At 35.9% G+C, this 23,051-nt stretch overlaps 1 protein-coding gene across 3 annotated transcripts in view; it reads right to left on the bottom strand.

Moving 5' to 3' along the window:
* The window catches only part of STX18 (syntaxin 18), a 67,441-nt gene that overhangs the window by 27,613 nt on the left and 16,777 nt on the right, over positions 1 to 23,051 (bottom strand). Inside the window, exons 1-2 of one of the 3 annotated variants that reach the window (XM_086611652.1) lie at positions 8,471 to 8,494; positions 6,747 to 6,817 (exon numbers count right to left, since the gene is read on the bottom strand). In XM_086611652.1, the coding sequence (XP_086467778.1) occupies positions 6,747 to 6,808 (62 nt within the window). In that variant the 5' untranslated portion in view covers positions 6,809 to 6,817; positions 8,471 to 8,494. Of the gene's footprint in view, positions 1 to 6,746; positions 6,818 to 8,470; positions 8,539 to 23,051 lie in introns of those variants that run through there. The other 2 variants (XM_086611653.1, XM_086611651.1) reach the window with 2 other exon arrangements.

Raw genomic sequence — 23,051 nt, 5'->3', positions numbered from 1 at the left:
GGGCCCAACTTAGTACTTCTGTCATTCAAAAAAGAAAATCATAATTATTTGTTGATATCTTCATCACTAATAACAAGTGTCAGACAGCATATTAATAATGGAACATTGACTGGATGAGTGTATGAGAAAGAGTGCTGTGCCAACCAAGTCATGGCACGAGTGTACCTGAAGGCACAATGCTTCCTGGGATAATGCTGAAGGAAAACTTGATATATATCCCTATCTGTGTGCCAAAGGTGTGCTCTTAAAGGGAACTAACTGGCTTCAAAAAAAGCCCAGGGTGTACGCACATCCATATAGTGTGCAGAAACAGGAGACTAGGCCCTGGAATAAAATAGGAAATGCATCAAACGAAAGGATGTATCCTCACTGCCAAGAACTAGAGGAGAATGAGCGTGTGCATGCTAGGTCTACGAAAAGATGAAGTGTAGCCACTATCTTTAAAAAACAGGCTTACGGAAAAAACAAACAAACATACATAGGACTTATAGACCACTCAGTCTAGGAAAATATAGGAACAAATAAGCAAACACTTTTTAGGTGCTCAGGAAAGAACAAAAAGATAACTAAGCAGCCAAGATGTATCAAGATTAAGCCACACGCAGTGTAACTCACTTCTGGAACACAGTAACAGGACTTGTGGATTGATGAAAAGAAATCATTGCTATATATCTTCTCTTTAGTGTGGCTTTTGTTACCATCTCACATGACATTGTCACATCTCACACGACCAGGAAATAAATGAGTTAGAAGAAAAAAGCACCATATGATGTGAAACTGTTGGAAAAGCTGAACTTGGAGTAGTTATATATCAAAACAGGACACACTGAGTTATGTTCCACAGGGGTTTGGCCTAAATCCAAGGCTATTTAATACTTTCATTAACAACTCAGACAACAGAATGGAGCATATATTTATTAAATTTGCACAGGCATAAAAGCTAAGTAAATTAAAACTGTATCAAGAGAACAAGACTTCAATTCAAAACAATGCTACCAACTTGGAGAAATGACATGAAGAATTTGAATAAGGAACGGTCAGAGGCTCCTTGTTGCAGCAGAGACAATTATCTGAACCCACAGAGAATGGGGAAAAAACGATTAGGGAACAGTTCTTCAGAAAGTCATCTGGGATCACATTAGATCATAAACTGAACATAACAACAACATGCTGTTGCATAAAAAGTCATCATTACAATGGGATGCATAAAAGCAGGATAACCCATTACAAAGGAAAGGTAATCTTTCTGCTACCCTTAGCTTCGGGCAAGGCCTCAGCTGGAGTTGTGCTTCATTTCAGCACTGCATTGCAACACCGACTGCGACAGTGTCCAAGATACTGTAATCATTGATTCTAGAAGTGACTGAGGACAAACCAAAATAAATTAGTGCCAAAAAAAATATTTCTAGTAGCATGGGTAAGGAAACAGGAAAAAGCAGAGGGAGAATATGGAATATCCACTGAAAGAAATATATAAAAGTAAGTCAAACACGGTGGTAGAATGACCTAGTCATTCTCTTTTTGAATGTGTCGGTCATGCTCCTTCCAGCCTATTATTTCTATGATCCTATTTTGCTGGCAAACCATGAGGAATGCAAGCTGATGGAGGCATTACACTGGCTTTTGGAATTAGTAACTCTTTCTGCTGGTTTATAAAATATTTTCTGCTTACTGATTCAATAAAGACGCCGAATCAAGCAGAAACTTGATTTTCCTCCAACAACATATTACAAAAGGGACAGAAGCAAGAAGCTGAAATAAACCAGTTCTAAAGTACTGATATGTACTGTTCAAGCAGAAATATGCCCAATTTACCACCTACAGATATTGTCCTATAAATATATACATATATGCTCACATAAACACAAAAGTGTGTAGGTATATGCTAATTTGTACATGTACATACAACCTTAGTTCTAAGTACAGCAGACATTTTTAACTTCTTCCATTTGGACACCTAGTATGTTTTAAATTATTTTATTTCTTATTTAACTACTAAATTTAAACATTATTTATCATGTTTTGTGCATTTAAATTTACTGCCTTTTTCCATCCAAATGGATGTACAACATAAACCCAAGGTAAAAACTTGCCTACTCAAATGACAGAACATTCCACAACAACATAATTAAAACTTTTTTTTTTTTAAAGTCAGTAGGAAAGCTTCAGCTACTGGAACAGGCAATACAGACGTATCTGAATTAGTATTTTCAGTTTTGTAAAATATTGCTGAGGAATTCCAGAATGCTGCTACAAAGGATTACTATTTCTAAAATGTGATATATGGACTTAGTACAATGAAAAAAAAGAAGAGAAATTTGAAAATAATTTCTTGGAGAACAGGAAAATACTTTATACTCCGCCATGAAGAAAGTTCTTACAGATCATCTGTTATGTTTTACTATCTTAGTACAGCAAAACCTTGCTCCTTGTAAAAATGTGATTAAGTCAAGACAGGAAAGCAGTCTGGCATTGTACGGGAGCCAGTAAGACACTATTTTTAGAGTCCTTTAATGGCTACATCTTTTCTTTTATTGATTAAGCCAAGGGAACACTCTCCACAAAACACAGTGTAAGCATTCAATGATTTCCTATTAGGTGGCTAACATGGAACTGATTTATTGCTGCTCTCCTCCCCCCGCCTAGCTTTACTAGAGACATAAATGCTAGGGCAAGAAGCATACTTACTGGGTACCAACATTATTTTTTTAAGACAGAAAGATAACTTGCTAAGAATCTTTTTCTTCAGAAATAATTAATATTCTTCATAATATTATTTGCAATTAACAACATGTGAAATATTGAAACATTTAACTGTATAAAAGGACTGCACAAGCATGTAAGAAAGACATGTCAGAAGCCACCCATCCAGCTTTTCCCATGGAAGAATCATCACCTCTACCCAGAACCAACCTACGTCACACTGATGAACTATATAAGTATCTCTGCATTTGCAGAAGATAATAAATGAGATGTCTTTTCGCAAAGATTTTTCCTTTCAAGTACGAGGTGTTCTGTGGCCAAAATCTAGGATTCTCTCCATTCCTTTCCAATGTCTGACTAAAACACTAGGAATAACTACTGGTCTTTAAACTGTCTAAACCTTGAAAGACCCTTCAGAGAAACTGGAGGCTGTGGAGGAATCCCAAGACGACCATTTCGAATTCTGAAGTGTTAGAGCACTACAGCTGGTTCCTTGATCTATATTTAACACAAACGTACAAACTGTCTTGGTGGTTCAATGATCAAAAAAATGAATGAGCTGATGAGGAAAAGCAAAGGCACAAGTTGTTCACAGACGAAACATCAGATAATTTACCAATGACTGAAGATAGTATAGTATAGTATATAAAGCAATGTAGGAATGTATTGTAGCAAATGGACTGAGAGGAAGAATGTATAGAATGCACAGCAGCCATATACTAAAAATGGGAAGGTAAGTAGCAATCCTCATCTGAAAGGAAATATCACACAACTAGCCACCTACCCTTACAGCTAATTCTCTACAGAACTGAAAAAAGCAAAGGTACTATTCATTTTTCTGTTATGGCAACATATATGAGAAATTATTCCACTAAAGTTGATAAAGTCTCGTCAGCACACCACTTATGAGATAAGAATAAGAATCTGATATTCAGACTTCATAGAGTCAGGAAGCGGTCTCTTTTTTTCAAGGTACTGCTCGTCATTAACTCACTAAAGATACACATTAACCAAACACAACATTGTTGGGAAAGTCCTTGCAGATGACAATTTAGCAGGGATAATTTTCTAATATATTTACTCATCAATTGAGAATTACTTCTGTGATTATCAAGTAAACTTAAAAAAAAAAAAGAGTTAATCAGTTCTGTTTTAAGGAAAAGTCCTTGGCTATTTTTCTTATGCATTGCCTCAAGGACTACACCCCATACATGCTTTCTAAATGCCACTCCGAAGCTTAATAAGCTTACTTGAAAAAGCTAGTGAGGAAGTCCTTGAGATAAATCACAAACCAGATATGAACAAATATTCAAATACTGTTTACCACTGCTGGTTTTAAGTATTGTCAGAGCATTTTCCAATAGAAACAAATTAATTTTCAAATAATCTGAGATGTCCTAAAACAGTTCTTGATTGTTGAGTTTCACTTCTTTCCAAAGATTCTTGGAGAGAGACTGAAGTTAACAACATCGCAACTAACAGCTCAGAGACAGCTACTATTAGCAGGAACAGTGATGATGCAATGCCCCATGATTCAGCTACACGTTTCTTATAAAATACCCTGCCACTGAACACGTTCACTGATTATGAGTACAATATCCAAAGGGCTTTGTTAGGTTTGAAATGCATCTGTGAAGCCAGCAAGAAAATAATTAAAATTATTTAAGTTCTTTTTCCTTAGGACAAGGTTCTAATGTTAAACAAAAGTAATGGTACATATAAACTTATTGGTCCTTCCTTTAGTAGGTGCAATTAATAACAACAGGAGACACTCATAGTCTTTGCTACTCATGCAGTGTTTTCATTATTTATTATTTTTCCTTAAAACGTGTGTTGCAGAGAAAGCCCAAGTCTTCACTATTTTGGCCACAGATCTTAAGATGGATATAATCCCCCATTTTCAAGCCAAATGACAAGAAATAACCACACATTTAGAGAGAAGTTTGAAGAAAGAACTTCTATATGTGCCCCTCTGTAAATCAGAGTTTTCTAACAGGCCAGTTTCAAGTTTCTTTCCATTGTAACTGATGCTGTCAGTGGAAGACACCACATCACATTTCCGGTACCACTAAAGCTCTCAGAAGTTCTGTGCAGAGGAGAGAATCATGGTAGACGGGATAAAATAGGAAAGAAGACAGAACAGAAAAGTCTCTTATCACAGAGAGCTGAAAACCAAGGTGCAAAAGAAAGCAAATGACTCTTGATAAACAGTAGAGGATAAAGGTGCAACTGCTGGTAAGCTTAGATCACGGCATCACTAGTGCCACATGTTTTGCTATTCACGTATTTTATAGCTTACAGTTAAATCAAGAAGGCAGCGAATAAGCAATTACTAACTCTTGAGCTTTTTGGACTCAATTTAGGTATTTCAATTAAATATTTAATGGTTGATAAAATAGGTCAAGGCCTTAGTTTCAATTAACCCTTCTTCCAGTTGTCTTTCTCATTGCTAAAAAATCTTCCTTTAAAAATGAATTAGAGACACCCTCTCTGTAGCAGGATATTTTATATATGCCAAAAATAAAAACTCTATTACTAAAGAATTTATAGTCTGCAAAAGTAAGGTCAAAGCAGCAATCAAGAACCTGGATGCAACACGTTACCAGTAACTTTCACAAGGCATAATGCAACTTAGTAACTCAAAAGCCAAATTTCATCAACACATTCTGCTACAGTTGAAAAACAAATAGCAAGATTGACCAAATGTAGAGTAATTAAACTTCATTAATAAAATTAAAACTTCTACATAAATTCCAGCACAGCCTTTTAGGATTAAATTGTTTTAAAATTTTACCCATAGCTTAAGTATTGAAAAGTTATTAAAACTGCTGTCTTGAACTGGGGAGGCATTTGCTAAGGCTGTGAGACTGACAGCATGGATGCCATGATCCTCTCTGCATCCACAAAGTAGAACAGCATAAGCAATATAGTATGGAATTTGACAGTACTATCTATTTTAAGTTTGACCATCAAGGACAGGATCAACTGCAATCACAGATTAGATTTGAAGGGTTTTTTCAGGGTTTAATAGTTAATATCTGGAAGGGGAGTGTGCAAAAATCACTGAGAATTACCATGATAACTGGTTAAAACGGAGTTTACAAAAATAAAAAATTAAAATCAAAATAGCTTGGACAAATTTTTACTTCTCTTACCACTTCAATTTTATGCATACTACTGTTAATAAAATACAAATAGTACCCAAAATTTAACTGCTACTGACTGCTCTTACTACAGTTATTTGCAGTTTCTCAGCTTATGCATTGACATGAAGTTTTCAAACAGTAAACCCAGTTACTTCAGTATTACACTGGTAGCTCCACCTAGTGTTGCTCATGACCTATTCCAACAGGAATTAAAAAGCGGAGAGCTTTTCATAACATGTAGCTGTACACTACTTCTGCTTGCTGCTTGGAAAAGAAGTTCCTCATACACCTTGCACACAGAATTGACACCCACAGCCCCAAGCTCCATTTTCACTTGTGCTGACTACGAATAGCTCTCGTGGCCTTACACTTCATATTTTTGTTGCATTTTTGAAACAACAAAATACTGCTTTTAAAAACTCAGAGAGACAAAAAACGGTACCAGAAATCTTCCAGCAACTAACTTAGGGACACATTTTGATACCACTCATTGTATAGCATTGCTATTACCGTGACAGACTCTTTCAGGCCTACAAGTTGTTTCTTGGAAAGATTGTTCCTTCAGTATGGACAGAGCCTAAGGAATAGCAGACAGCTCATCTGTTCCTACTGTCTTCTCCTGGGGGATGGATAACGTTCCTATTTGGTATCTGAGAAGCCTTTTGGAGAAAGGTATTAAATTGACTTGGAACTCAGTATCTTCAACCCAAGATGACTTTAGACTATGTTTTCTCTACCTTGATTGCAGCAACAGCTCAGCTTTAGTCAGGGGTGTGGCAGAACCAGCGCAGACAGGGCTGACATCCCATGCAATAGTAGAGTTACAGTGAGGGACCAGAGAGATACAACACAGGGAATTGTGACATTTCAGAAGATACTTTAAAAGCAAAGGCTTACCTACATTGTTTCATTTGGATATACCTCCCCCCTAAAAAAACAACCAACTGGATTGCATGCATCTCAGATGACTGAAAAAGAGAAGACATTCAGTTGTTTTAAGTGGTATTTCCTTCACCCTCAAAAAGGGCATTGCCACAATGATCCACTTTTGTCACCTCAAGAACAGTGTGCTTACATTCTTTAAAGTGGTTGCACCCTACAATCTGCAAACTTCACCTGGTAGAAATTCATTGGCTTCTTTATAAAGGGTGCATCCTAGTTCTTCAATGCATGCCAACTGGGATGCATTAATTCTGTATCTCACACACACTGTACATTCTTCCGATTTTACATTTGGTTGGAATTTTAGAAGTTTGGTTTTGAACCATGAATCTCAAAATAAAGTGGAGTCTCAGAACCCTGGAGAACATCTCTTTATGCATAACCAGGGCAGCAGATCATCCCAATTTAAAAGACAGTGTGACGAAGGCATGGCAATTTTGGTGAGCATTCTTCCACAGACAAATATATTTTCCCCAAAGACAACATTCACTGTATGTTATATTGCACCGTTCATTTTTTATCTTAGACATAGCTATAGGCTGAGAAGGAAGGAAGGAAGAACCATTAGTTAGATGCTGTGGTGTCTGCACTATGAAGACACGCAGAGGATATCTACTTTTTTCAAACATATTTACAGCAGTCGTGTGTGTCACAAACTCGTTTCTACAATGTGAAACAGTATGAATAAACAGTATGATTAGTTCAGCTGGAACTGTTACACTTCTACTTACAACAGCGAAGTTAGGTAAGCGGAGATACTTACCAAGTATTGTATATTTCTGGAATGAAATATTGTGCAACCTATAATAGGGCTACTAAGTTTGCATGTAACAAGAGCTTCATTAAAAAAAATAAATCAAGTTTTCCATTTCTCAAATAATATGATTATTTGTACTCAGTTCACAAAAATACCAGTTGCAGTAACGTTTAAATCTTAGGATAACTTGATGTAGTAATTCACATGATTTTATTTTTTTTTCCTTAATAACACCAATGCGTAAACTTGTTTTTTAATCCTCTGAAAATCCTACTCCTAAAAGCCATCAGCAAGTAAGCGGACACAGAAGAGTTTGGTTCTCTTCAGCCATTAGGAAACACTCAAAACTTTCTACGCATAATAATAACCACCAGAACAGGAGCCTAAAGTTTTTGTCATAGAAAAGCAAATCCTATGCTGCTATTCCTTAACACTATGTTCTCAACGGTATCTTTCATCTGGAATTCACATTCAGGAGTCTGAGGAGTTCTCACCATTCTCCTCCAGGACGTGCTGATGCTACTGACTACTTAGTGATTACAGGTAGGTTTAGTCTCTCAGAGTGAAAGGAATAACCTGGATCACAGAATCTAGTCTCTCCTGCTGTCTCAGGAACCACTTCAGAAACCTACTCTGCAGGTTCTTAAAAGGTGTCGGACTTGGACTGTCAGATTGTTTTGTTTCAGAACTCACTCGTAAGAGCCAGAAATCTTCGAATTCTGAGTCTTGTTTTACTCAGGACCATTTTCTTCTTGTGACAGCACCATCCTACCTATGAAGTAGCTTACAGTAAGCCAATTAATAATAAACAATCTACATTTTGGTTTTAGTCATTACGCTTACAGATTTTTAAATGGTTAACTTTATAAAAATCGGAAAATAAACAAATAAATAAATCTATTTAAACACAGTGCACACTTACCTGTAAGCATTAATGTAATCCTTTCTGTGTTGCAGAAGAAAATCTTTCAGCTTTCCAATATGAGAAATCTAAATGAATAGAAATCATAATTAAACTTTAGTTAGATAACTGATTACTTTTATGTTTGAAGTTCAGTATTCCACACTTGAGACATGAACCAGTAAAATTGTTTATTCTGTAATTAAACAGAACCATAATATTTACTCTCTTTTATAGCAGAATTTTTGTATTTTGCAACTAGTCAATATCTAAAAACAATCTAAAAAAGATCTGTTGTATGAAAGCAGAACTCGGAGAGAAGTAGTAGAAATACGTTTTCTATCTAAAATCCATAAACTAAACACTACTAAACACTAAATATAACTACAATATTAAACATTCAAGATATTAAACATAAAAACAGTAACAAGAAATATTATCTAAACTGCCAATCAAGAACCTAATGTACATTTTAGAAAATAAATTCATTTTAGAAAATAATGCAAGAAAGTTTTAAACATTTTATTGATCAGGTATGATATAAATATTCGGGTTCAGTTATCAGAACTTGTAGAGCAAAGAGCAGTCTCTCCCCTTTCTATTTTTGCAGCAATACAGTGATCAGTTCGTGTCCCCACTGAAGAAGTACCTCTATCATCTGACAATTATTAGTAAGTTTTGCCAGAGGATACATCCCTATCAAATTTCTATTTCTGTATTTCCACTTCACTGTGGATACATTTTGCTATAAATCCACTTCATTTTCTTTACAAAGATCCTTTGGAAAAGATAAAAATATCCTAAAAGTCTGAAAGAACTTTTGCAAACTGTAGTCTGATTTAAAAGATTTGATGTAGCACAAGATGATACTTATTTTAGAGAATGGAGGAACTGCAGAAATCTTAATTTAACTGGCCACAGAAATGAGATGACTACCAACATGACATCCTTGGCAGATCTTGAAAGAGACATGATGGGGGAAGGGAGAGGAAGGAGAATTATATACATTAGTGGTATGTATTTTCAAGAGGGAGGCAGGGGGACCCTTTCTAAGGCATATTAGGAAATATTCATTCATAATTTAGCGTAAAACAGCAGGCAAGGAATTTTACAAAACATTAGTTGTTTCAGTTTACAAATGCAATAAATGCAGTTTACTCATGTATCTGGGAAAAAGCATCAGAAGCTGTTCAAGTCTTAAAATCCTATTTTCATGCAAATGTTCCATGTAATTAAACAAACAAAAAAAACACAGAGAAAGAACATAGAATAGTTTGGATAAATAGAAGATTAATTCCCCCAATTATTTTTTTCAAAAGATCAGCAGCTCTTTGAAAAGAGTAAGAAGAAAAAATGTACTTAGTAAGACCACAGTGATTTGTACAACTAAAAATAAGTGTTTCCTTGTGCAAATAAATCTGCATATATTTCCCTATTATTATTTGCTCTATTTTTACTATAACTCATGGTATTGGATAAGAATTTTCTCAGTTTTCATGTTTAAAGTTCTCCATGTGATTAATAGCATGGGAAATTTCTTCCCATTAATAGCAAACTGAGTTCTGTTAGAACCTCCAGTACATCCAGAGTTTCCTAAAGTGTGTCAGCATCCTCATAAGCAATAAGAAGGGAAATAATGAAAGCACTACAAGATCAACGAGGTACAAAGAAACTAAACCATTCTACTGATGTTCCTTCTTATCGTCACCGGAACTTTTTTTTTCTAATACTAATCTCTTTCTCAACTCAGACTCAGTATGTCATGAGATTTGCTGAATAGGTAAATTAAGCTTAACTATGAAAGCAAAACATTTAAAACAGTCATACAGTGTTTTTTTTAGTAGAACAATAATACTTAATAGGCATAAAGAAAGTACCACAGAGGACAAAGAGTAGAAACGTAAAATAAGAAACACATTTCAAAACATTTACATTAATATGGGAACAAACATTAAACTAGAAAAGAGACTAGCAAAATTTTGTAAGTAATAAATCTTAATATTATTGCAATAGCTACAATTTAGGAGTGATTAACAAGCAGAAAGAATCAGAATGACAAGCAAGAACACTGTCTTACAGTAATTAATTCATCTAGTCACAAAGAGCATTCTATTTAGGCTAAAATTGTCATCGTGTGTTTGAATTGCACTGACCCCACTTTGCCTCTCCTTCATTTGTAAAGCTATTTTCATGAATTTAGAATGACACCATTATGCCCATACTCGCATCAAGCTCTTAGTTCCCAAGATTTGCATCAGAAGTGAGACTTCTTGTTCTACTTTCCCTCAAATTCTAACAGCATCTTCTGTGATCCCTCACTGCGGTTATTTCTCTTTTGCCTTTTCTTACTGTGTAGTACTGGCATAGTTTTGAATTCAATTTGTCATTACCATATCAACAAATTTAAACAATTTTTACAAAAAAAGTCTCACAAGCATTAAAGGGAATGTGAATTTTATTCAAAAGAAAAAATGATATTTTTTTTGGTACAATGCTTAATCTTCTGCAGACAAAAAATATCCCTGATTATACTAACATAAATCTTGAAGATATCTCCAGGGTCATCAACCTATAATTATTCTGGGGTTATCAGAGACACACCATATACTCTTTACAAAGTTATCGAGCTTCAGCCTAATGGTAATAAAGCATCTCCCTATTCCAACTGAATGGCTTTATTAGAAATCCTACTGCTGTTATTATGAATAAGAACCATCAAATTTCTAGGTGTACTGATAACCAACTTCTATCCATTTGTTCTTTGTTCAAAACAGTCCTTTCCCTTAAAAGCTCTGCTTCCCTGTGCGTGTTTGAGTTTACCATCAATAATGCTCTCTCCCTCTAACTTCTGCAGCCCCAAACAAACAACCCCAAGCTCTTCTTTTCTTCTCACAAGATAGTTCTGAAGTTGTCTAACTCCTAACTTCCCTTTGCATTTGCTCCAGTTTGCATCCATCCTTTTCCAATGCAGATGACTAGAAGGACATTCACTGGTGTTAGTTACTCTTTAACTCAGCCGGAAATATCGTTTCTACCATCATTTTCATTGATTAGTTTTGAGCTTATTCTTTGTTTTGGTCTCTAAACGCATATTCTATTGTTGAATTTCCTCCTTCTCCCCACAACTCTACAGTCATTCAGCACTTACTGTAACGTATCGTGCTTCTCCCTCACATTCCTCTCAGCATTCCCCCATCAGTAAATTTCCAGGATTCATCTTACTTTCTGCATTCCAGAAAATAAGAACAGTACTAAACAAGATGAGTTTTAAAATCAATCCCAGAGTAATTCCACTATTAACCTCTCTTCAGTCCAATAATTCTTTCAACACAGAAGCATTGCTTCTGCTTATTCATCTTATTCAGTTAATATTTTCTCTGCTAATCTCCTCTAGACATCCTATTAGCACTTGATCAGACACTTTACCATCAGACACCAGGTCTTCTTAACGAAGGAAAGACAGATTTTCTTAAAGCATCAAGCTGGTTTGGCATATCCTTTTTTTATTGAGATAGCAAATTATACTGCATTGCAGCTTGCTTTCTATTTTTCTTCCCCCCCTTAAAATCTTTAATGAATCCTGAACCACTACTGTGTCAGGCCCTGTTGACGCCATTATCCGTTCCCCTCTGCCAACTTAATTATAGGCATTAAATTTGCTGCCCTCTGATCAAATGGTACCATCTTCGGTTCAATGAAAAATAGTCACCCTTCAGAACTTGGGATTTCTCAAATCCACTGTGCCTGAACTCAATGCAGAGATTAACTGATCATCATGATTTGACTACATTGAAGTTCTGAGATTTTGTACAAATTTCCAACTCCATGTTCTGATTTCCAGTACATATCTTGCTTTTAACCTGCTGGTCCATGTTTTTTTCCTTATTAATTTATTCTGGGGACCATGCCTAAACTATTCTTAATCTATACTCCAGCTGCATGAAAAATTCACTTTTTTGGTAATTCCCTTTTTATTTACATAGATAAAGAATATTTTAAATTTGGAGGGTTTTAATACCATCAGTTAACTCATTGTGAATTTTACCAAACTTGATTTCATACCTACAAATTCTACTACTTCTTGGCCAGTCAGTCCCTCTTTCTTCCCTTGCTTTTTTTTCACTTCTGGGTTAATTTTTTTGTATCTTCTCTAATTAATATTTCAAGTAGACCTAGAACAATTTTAAATCCCACGTGCATTTCAGCATATCCGTTTCTCCCACTCCATTTACCCATCCATCATAACTGCAGCTTCCCATTTGCTGTATATGTCTGTTTTCAAAACAACTACACCACCAGCCGACACAGCCTTCAAAACGAGAGATGAAAGTAATTTGAAGATGAAGCACAAACATATCTGAGTATTGGCCTCCCATCATCGTTCCCGTTCTCTGCCTCTGGAAATTAGCTTTCTTCTTCTCAAAGTCTAGAACAGAGAAATAAGCCTCCCTTCAACCTAGAAATAATGAAATTATTTCTTTTTTCCCCTGAAGGGATAGGAGGGCTTAGAGAAATGCCCTTCACAGCTGCAGTGCTCTAGCACTATTTATTAAGACTAAACTTACCTTATGGGAAGGAACACTACTGAATTTCAAGATATAACTGACATTTTTATTAGAATCATGGGAAGAAAAAAATACATTTCCTCCCAATATTGCCAACACCAGTTATATCGCTATACTCCCTTGAGGGCCAATAACACACACTAAAACACCAAAATGATTTTTTTTTAAAAAAATTACTCTTCTGGAAATGGGGGTTAATAATGCTTAAGACCAAATACAAAGAACCTGTTTCTTTTACTTCAGCTTCACAAGTATCTGTATCAGCACAAGGGAGAGCAGAAGCTGGAGAGCATCAGCAGGGAACTTCCCAAAAGACGCACCTGCTATGAAAGGAGGTATATTTAGTTACAACTTAAGGAACTTTAGGTAACAACCTAAGCTCAGGTACTAAAACTGAAGACTCCAGGTGTTATTTAAAAATTCCCAAGTGTCGTTCTGATCATAAAAAAACAACTGATTCTCTACAATGAAGCAGCAGCAGTCATCCACTGGGTGGCAACAAAAGCGTCAGCATCACACATGTAAAAAACACCCTATAAATTCACATTAAATCCTCTAACGTAACTTTTTTTAAGTTACTTCAGGTTACAGTTTGCACTTGAAAAAGTTTATCTTCATTGTAAACTACCTCTTTAACGCACATAGCTGTGTTTTGTTGCTGCTGTAAATTATTTTAAACAACTCTTATTAAAAAATATTGCTTATAAGGCAGGTCTAACACAAAAGGAAGCTGTGAATGGCTGCCATCTGCTACCACAGGTGGCATGCACAGCTCCATTTATACTTGGGGCCTTCACTAGAAATGGTAGATGTTCTTCTATTTAGAGATTTTTCTTATTATTTTAGAGCAGGCTATATTTTTAAATAAGAGAAACAGGAAAGCATTCCCTCCAAAGCAGCATCTTCAAAAGATGCATATACTTTAGAACAAAGACGCTGACTCTCCTTCCTCTAGTATCTTAGCAATACACACAACATTTCTTTCCACTCCCAACAAAGAATTGATCACTCATGAAACAGTAGGTTCCAATTTGCATACGTTTAACCCTCTGCAAGAAGCAGCAGCATTGTTTACGATTAAGATGATTGGAGTAGGTTCCCGTGACATATTGTAGGGAGAATTCGACAGTGCTGAATAGTCATTTTCATTAAACAAACAGTGTTTTATCAAGTTTACTTTTCCATCAGAACAATAAGCAACTATTTACTACCATATAAAATTGACTGTTAACACTTCATCGTGTACTGCCACTCTGAATTTTTAAAAGATATACTTTGTTAAAGGAAACTTCAAAATGACTTAAACCCAAAACATAACAGAAAGGCTCTTGCAAAAGTCGTAAGAGACAGAGCATTTACCGTTGATTCAGCAGCACTGACAAGCACTGCTGATGGAAGTGCCTTGTTAACCATAAAAATAAAGATTAAAAAAATTGAAAATAAAAAAGCTTTACAGTTAATTTTTCAATATGTCCAAAAAGCCTGATTTTCAAATGTCTTACCTAAATAGCTTCCATCTACAGATTCATGAAAAGGTGACTACATTCTACAATACCCTCTGCAAAGAGCAGAAAATTTAAGGTTGTTACAATATTAATATTAGACACTTCTCATGTTTTTGATTCTAAACATACAGTCAACCCATACACACTGCCTATTTCAGAAGAAATTAAGAATTTCAATGAGATGTTAGGTGATGTACAGAGACTGCATGTTTCTGACCAAAAAAAGCACAGTCTCAGTACCAGGAGGAGATACAGTAATTGATGTAAGAATATAAACTTGGTTTTATTACCAAAAAAAAAGTTTCCAATGTCTAAACCATATTTTTAAAAAGAGGAAATTTTCCATGGTTAATGCATGTAATGAAGGCAAGCATTTTCAGAAATCTGGAATAAAACCCAGAGTAGATACTATAAAAAGAAACCCAATTTATATTGAATAAATTTTAAAATTAAGAGCTTGGGCACTTACCTAAACTACTACAGTTGGGAACGACTAATTAGACTAGTTTTGATGCAGAAGTGACTCCTATGGAGAAGTTTTCCACTACAAACTACCTTTGATGAGATAGAGTTACCAACTTTTTAAAAATGCAACACATGAAAGGCCAAGTCCCACATAGCCTCCTTCTAAGTATTTTAAGCACTGTCGGCCCATTGAGTTCACACAGGCTGCTGCAGGACGTTGCCTAAGAACAGACAAGATTTTGTTTTTAATTACATAGATCCTACATTTCAGAAACTGGAACCTTGAAAAGATGAAATTATGTAATTCCCTAATACAGAGACATGCAACAAAGATTAAACCAATTAAATTAAACGAAAGATTAAATTCACAGCCGAAGCTTCAGCAGTGAAACAGTGAAAACTTATTTCAAGGGGTTCGGATGGTGACTTATGAGTAGGCCATGAGGTGGTGCTGTCCTACCAGAATTCATGGCAGAGGAGCACTGGCTGCCTCCCAACTGCCCAGTTTTCAGCTGATTTGTCTCTTGAGGGGATACATTTGGTTTAGGTTTCCCCAGCAAACGTGGAAGTTTCTCAAACAGGTCACGCAGATCAATTGCTCTCGTAATCTGAAACGCAAAAGAGCAAATAATATCTAAGCTGTGGCGTGGGGGTGGCCCGATGCTGGATGTAGGCAGCAGGAGGCGAGGAGACAGCCAGCCTGGCTACCGCCGATCTCGGAAAACTGGGACTCTGTTCAGTTTCTGCTTTACATCATCCTATATGTTACATAGCAGCAACGGGCTGGGCAACATTTTAATCGCATTTGATTAGTAGTCTTGCATTCAGAGCAAAGGAATGAACATAACCAAGAACGGGGATGTGTTGTATTAATGAAACGTATGCTACATGGGATAAGAACATTCAAAATGGAATTAATTGAATGAGAAGCCATGAAGACTGAGGCATTTTGACTCTTCAAAAGTAAACATAGTGCAAAACTTTTATTTTAAAGTAAAATGTGTAATATTATCAGTATTTCTCTAACAAAAAAATAACACAATACTGGGGGAGGAGAAGATAAAACCAAAGTAGAATTTTAAGGAAACACTACAAAATGTGCATTAGCCATTGTGGGACGTTGGAAGAGAAAACCTGATTGCAGAATACCACAGGCAGCATTCTGTGATCATTAACAAATTGATTCAGAAACCTCTAAAGTGGAGTAAGAAGCAAAGACAATTTCCTAACACCTAGTTTGGTGCAGAAAATACTTCCTTTTGCTTCATATCAAACTGGCAAAAAGGAAAGAGTAAAAAAAGCACCATCTTGCACAGTAAAGAAAAAACAGCTTGTTTTAAAAGAAATATTTTTTGTTTAATTCCTGCTTTAGTTAGCATATATTTATAAACACTGCCTATGGTTCAAAAAATTGGCTATCAGTTCACATTTTAAACATTTAGCCTCTAAAGTGCACTTTAGATCTGCACTTGACTCTTGATTTTTTTTATTCACTGTTCAGTAGACAAAACAGAAAATTTGGTAGTATATAACTCTACCGGCCTAAAAGCCTCAAATTTAATTTTACTGTGCTTTGCTTAAAAATAATCCAGATTCGGAATAAGATTTGGTCAAATGTGTGATGAAGAGACTATTTTTGGAGTTTTCTGGCACAACTGCAAATCATTCTTTGTTAAAGACTTTCCTAATAAGAGTAAAGCAAAACCAAGACTTAAGAGCTCAAAAGCTCCAGTTCCCCACTGACCATGATAAAGACTGAAAATATCCAGTATTATCACTGGATTTAGGGTTTATTGAGGTGTTATTTGGGGATGGGGTTGCTACATTTTTAAAAATGTGTATGGTACCTACAGCAAACTCAAACTGTATAGAAAAATTATTTTGAAGCTATTGAATTTTTTAGACTGAAATTTTCCTAATGTATATTGTGCATTCTTAAAATCATTTTAATACTTTTCATTTCACATATTTATAAATACAGAAAAAAAATCTTATTTTATAGAATAACTACTTATAAATACTAAATTTATAGTATTCAGAACTTTAGTTCTGAATCGGAAACCTGCAATACATGTAGGATTTAAGATAAACGTTTTAATTTTGTCACTGTTTTCTTAAGTTTTGTGAGAAGACACTGGTTTAATACCTGCATGTACAGAAGCACATCCAAATATTCTGAAAATCATCTGTAGAGAGTCAACAGGAACATGACATGATCTCCAGAAAAAAATTAACAGTAGGCTTTCTAAAATGTAACATCACACTAAATGTTTTTATTAAACAGTCTTCATTTATTCTCTGTGGCAACAAATACTTTCAAGTAAAAAAAAAAGCAGCATCTGATTTTAATAAAGCCTACTATTTCCGTTTTCTTGTTAAAGAAAGTTACGATTAGAGATGGATAATAATTTTTTTTTTTTTTTCCAAACACAGTCATCTAAAACCTCATTGACTACAATATAAACCCCTGCAACAATTGTGGGGAATGTTTCAGTTAAGATAAATCAGCCAAAATACATATTTGCAATGATTGGCCTTTCCCATGTTCAAAACGCTCCATTTACAACCTTTCAGTAAACCCATTCAACTTTGCTTGTGTCCTTCTGTAAGAGAGGAGATATTTTTCTTGTCTCTTGTTCTCACGGTTTCTATTTCTTCAGTGCTATGTTTTCGTGACTCAAAGACGCTTTACAATATAAAAAGATTTCCAGTTTCATTTAACAGACATACAGCAATAAAAGGGTACGCTGTCCGATCATCGTTACGAAATTCCGAACCCCAGTTTCTGCAGCGCAATTCAGAGAGCGTTACATGTGCGCGTGCTGCACGTGGGGACTAAACCGAATCCGCTCCAGCGGAAGCCATCACAGGGCACCAGAGAGCCCAGCCTGTGGCACCAGCTGTGCCTACGGGCTCTCTGCTGAAGCCGCGGCCAGACCACAGTCCCAGCTCCTCTGCCAGGCCCTTCTCATTCAGAGTTCTGCATTTCCGGTGTATTTACACTAATACACCTACACGTTGCTGCAGCATGAACTGACACAGCACTTACTCTGTCTCAAAGTCCTACCACTCTGTTAAATATGATTCAGGGGGACAAGCACCATTCTGTTTCAGCGTACAAGTATTTTTCTAGATTTTCATTATCAGTACAATAGCGTTCTTAGTGCGAAAAATCCTTTCATTACATTTCAACACCTTCATTTGTATTACACAGATGAAACATTATTTCAGTGGTTGCTCTAGCATTTATGCCAAATAAGTTTCTCCATTAAAACAATGAACTGGACCAAGAAAACACCCAGTTGGAAATCTGATAAGGAACCATAAACTTCAAGAACATGTATAGATCAGGCATAAAAGCAAATAAACTGGAAAGACGCTAATTCTGTACACATTAAGATTTTCATCCAAGAGCTTTATGGTATTGGCAGAAAAATTAAGACGGAGGGTTCTTCTCCCCCTCTCCATGCAACAGAAAACCCCAAGACCTGGATCATCTGCACTAAATCCTAGGAACTCACTGGGCCACCTGGTCGCTGTAAGTCCTTATGTGGCTGACGCGGAGTGACGCACTGATAGAGGCTATTCACATCTTCAGTAAATCATAGAATTATAGAATGATTTGGGTTGGAAGGGACCTCAAAGATCATCTAGTTCCAACCCCCCTGCCATAGGCAGGGAAACCCTTCACTACACCAGGTTGCCCAAAGCCTCATCCAACCTGGCCTTGAACACTTCCAGGGACGGGGCATCTACAAGATGTTTCTACAGACAAAGTTTCTCAATGAGGCGCACAGATCTCTCCCCTGCTGCCCCATTTCACATGGACTCTTTGCTGCATTTTCTGAACAAGCTAGTATTCTTGTTACAGCACCTAGGAAGCAGAACCAAATAAAAAAAAAATCCCTCCTCCATCCATGGGGAAATAAAAATTTTGCCTAAACTGAGGTGAGGAAAACAACAGTAGCAAAAAAAAAAAAAAAGAAAAAAAAGGATAATCCTCTTCACAAATCTTGGACTAGACAGGGATACTAACTGAGTCAGTCTGAAATCTAGTCTGCTGATAGCATGTTCCCTCCATCCAATCTTTTTCTAAGAAACAAAAGTCTCTTATAAAATGGTAATTAAGGCAAACCAGGACAGATTCTCAACTCTACAAAAAGGGCTAGAAATTCATCAGAGCACAAGCTGGCCTAAAAGCATCACTGACAACGAAGACATCTTAATTTGTCCCCACTCAAGAATCTTCTGACGTGACCGAAGTCCAGCCGTAACGCCTAAGAAAAATCTCTTCCTTTAGACTACTTCTCTCTGCCATACTTCTGTTAACTACCAAACGATCAGTAGCTTCCCAAGCTAACATATGACGCAGCATGAAAAAGTGTCTCTGGACTCCTGCACTTGTTCACCACAAAACGCTATTCATGTTGGGTTTGATCTATCCAGCGGTATTTGCCAACCGGTTTGGCCTATGAAAAAAAAAAAAAAAAACAGTCCCTCTCCAACCATGGGGGAAAATAACTTCTACTTGAAAAAATTCCATTAGACAGCCACATAGAAATTTCTCCCGAGAAATCGCTTGCAGAATTTGTGCGCAGTAAGCTTTAGCTGTAATTAAAAGGGAAATCAATGGTATTCTTTTGCATCTGAGTGATGCTGACAATTCAAAAGTATATTTTTAATCACTGAAAGCAGAAACTCCTAACAAGAATTTAAGTTGTGAAGGCACTTTTTCTTTCTCAGTTTTTCTCAGCAATGAAACTCAGTAAGATTTTTTTTAAATGTCCCATTTCCTGTAATTTTGGTAATTTTAGAGTATAATTATTTTTACATTTTTATGATGCCTTTGGGGTAACATTACAAATATTTTTAAGCATTTAAACTTAGAAAAATAAAATTAACTAATAGCTTGTCTTAAGGAGAGACTGTCAGTCCTGTTCTGAATAAACAATCCCTTTTAAAAGCAATCTAGAGATTTATATCCCCTGTAACCACAGAAATTAATCTCGAGTTTAAACAAAAGAGTAAAACATAATTTATTTAATGAAAATCAGAACATTGCTATTGCAAATTAAAATTGGGTTACTCTTTTTAATTCAATAGACAGCTTTGTATGCAGTCATAAGATTTTTACCTGGTGGACTACTACTTAATCATACTCACTGAACCAATTTGAACAAAGCATTCATATTTCTGAGTTTTTTAATTGTAGTCGAAATAGATGTCAATCAATAAGAAAAAAGTTAAAGATTTTTCAGATTAAAGAAGCTGAAGTTAAATGTAAGAAACATATTTAGTGATAAGAGCAATCTTGAGAAACTTACGACATTGTGAGGTCAACAAGAAGATAGCACAAAAATTTTTATGAGTTTTTAATGTAAAAAGTTTGGGAATAGCAGACAAGAAAGAAAGCACAGACTGGGAAACATTTTTATATGCTAGCAGCTAAAAAAAAATGACATTATGTTCAGAAAAAAAAAACAGTATTTCCTGTAGACTAAGAGTATTTACAAGGTTGCACGAAACATTCCAGCACGCAGACCCTCAAAAACAATTATAATGCATAAAGAACCTCAAAGTTAAAATTATTAAATATTTATAACTCAGTTAAGTAAGAGCTAAAAGAGCATCATCATTTGCTGTGCTTTCAAAAAGCAAGGAGAAGAACTTCAAGTTCACATGAGGAAACACTGATATGCTTCACAATATAACATCAAAACAAGAAATCATAACCCAAAACCTAGAAAATTTTTCAAATCATAATAGATTGAAATAGTTTCCTGTGAGAACTCATGTAATAGTCATATAAATCTAACAGAAGCTGTGAAAAATATACAAGTATACAGTAGGAGGAATCTTTATCAAAAGAAATACAACCTACCAGATCATTTCTCTAATTCCCCTATGTATTATGACGAGTTATTATGTGGCATTTCTAGCTGTTACGTTACCTGTATATAAGGCCTTCTTCCAAGACTCCCTCAATCATATCAATATGAAATTATCAGACCATGTCAGGAAAAAAAAAAAAAAGAAATATTCAGTCTTATTTACAACTAGAAAGTTAAACTCTATACTCCAAAACAAATTATTCTATTATACAATGATAGATAAATAATTGAAGAAAAGAAAGAAAATTAAGCTGCTTAAATCCATAAGTTTCTAAAAAGACAGTAACTGTCCATAAGTCACAGCAACAACTCTCAAGTCCTCAGGAAGCCCCTCTACATGGGGTGACTCACTGTCTAGCTTTGCTATTTGAAAACCAGCAAGCTGCTATGATACTTGCAGCAGAAAAGCATAGCGTTTTCCATAATTTAAAACATTATTCCAATTTTTTTTTTTCCCCTCACTGCTTGTGATAAAGAGGTGAGTTTCCAGAATGGCATTGCCCTTGCCTCCTTGGCTGAGGGTCTTTTAAAGCAGGAAGCAAACAGCTGAATGTCAAAAGGCAACCCTTACAAAAGCACTGATTTTTAAAGAGTAGGGTTTTGTTGTCAAAACACAAAATAATTATGTTCTCTACTCCAATGTATGAACATCAATACAACCAGACTATAATCTGCAGTGTTAGTGGTCTACTTCAAATATTTTTGTCCATAGATCCCCCAATAAAACCTCATTGGAGCAAAACCTGAACCTGGCTCTTTATTCACAGCCAGAAAACAAGGTGTTACTCACAATAGCTTTAATTTTTACCATCAAGAAAACAAAGGTAACGCAATGGCACACTGACAACATTTTACATGAGTTCCCTTCGAAGTCATCTCTCTCAGAGAATGAAGGTGACTTTTCCCAGCAAAGTAACCTCCTCCTGTCTCGCAGAAAAGGTAAATCGTGTGCTCCCGTTATCCTCCCCTCAATCCCTCCTTCACACCCATGTACCCTTGCAAGAAAAATTTCTATTTCTTCCAGCTGCATCCAAAGCCCGATGACATTGAACATGCTATATGCTCCTCCTACCAGCACCTCAAAGACAGACTTATGAAAACCTCCCTATCTAGCAATGCTCCTCAGCAGCAATGGCAAAAACATGTAAAAATTGCACACATTTAGGGCCTGGAGCATACCAGCCCAAACTGATGCTTGCTCTTGCAATATCACTATTCCTAGTCAGCAGAGAAGAAATATGGATGTGATTGGGGTGAGCTAAGCAACTGTGTAATAAGGCACATGAATATGCATCATCCTAAGCAATGCTAACACAGGAGATACAAGCTTCTGGTCTCCTTCTCTTACCCCAGTCCATAATAGAGAGTGATCTAGGAGACTTAGCCAAGATCAAGGCTCACATGGACACACAAATGCTTGTAATGTAGTACAAAGAAGTACAAAGTAGTCTCTAAGAACTTTGCAAGGCCATACAAGACACCTGAAAATACAACAGTCCTTTCCTGTCTCCCAGCTAACTCACCTGCTTACTTTCAACAGAGCTACGACAAAACACGACTCACAGAGTTGGAATAGGGGCAAAAGAAAGCTGCTCTTTTTAAATGAGTGAAACACAAGAAAATAGGGTGACTACTGAAGACTCACCATTTTTTGCTAAAGTCTGAGGATTATAATATAGTTATTAATACTTCTAGATTTAAAAATGATTCTACAAGGAAAATTAAATGCATTAACTTTAAGAAGCAGTCAGAAGATGCATGCTCTCCACCTGGTTCAGAGCATGCACTCCAATGCAGAGGACACACATGCAATCATAAGAGTTGACCTAAGAAATCTGGTTTGAAAATAGTCAACGTAAAAACATCCACTGAAGCACAAAGGACAAGTACTTTCACTTTTAAAACTTTCCTTTCCATTAAACTCAAAAACCAGTTGTTTTTAAAAAAAAATAATAGCACTGACTCTTTTTCTCTTACATTAAAAATATGAAGCATATGCAATGCACATGGCAGAAAATCTAGTAGGCAGTGTTAGCTGGATGCGACTTCCTAACTGAAATTCCATAGTTTCTTGCAACAGTCACAAAACAAACTCCTTTTGCTAATGAGCAACAAGGTGGAACTGTACCAGCCAACCCCCACTCGGGACAAAGAGAGTTGATAAGGTCATGAAAAG

Source organism: Tauraco erythrolophus, chromosome 5 (assembly GCF_009769465.1).
Source record: "Tauraco erythrolophus isolate bTauEry1 chromosome 5, bTauEry1.pri, whole genome shotgun sequence".
NCBI lineage: Eukaryota > Metazoa > Chordata > Aves > Musophagiformes > Musophagidae > Tauraco > Tauraco erythrolophus.
The sequence above is the reverse complement of the archived record's forward strand: the minus strand, read 5'-3'. Positions and strand labels throughout refer to the sequence as shown.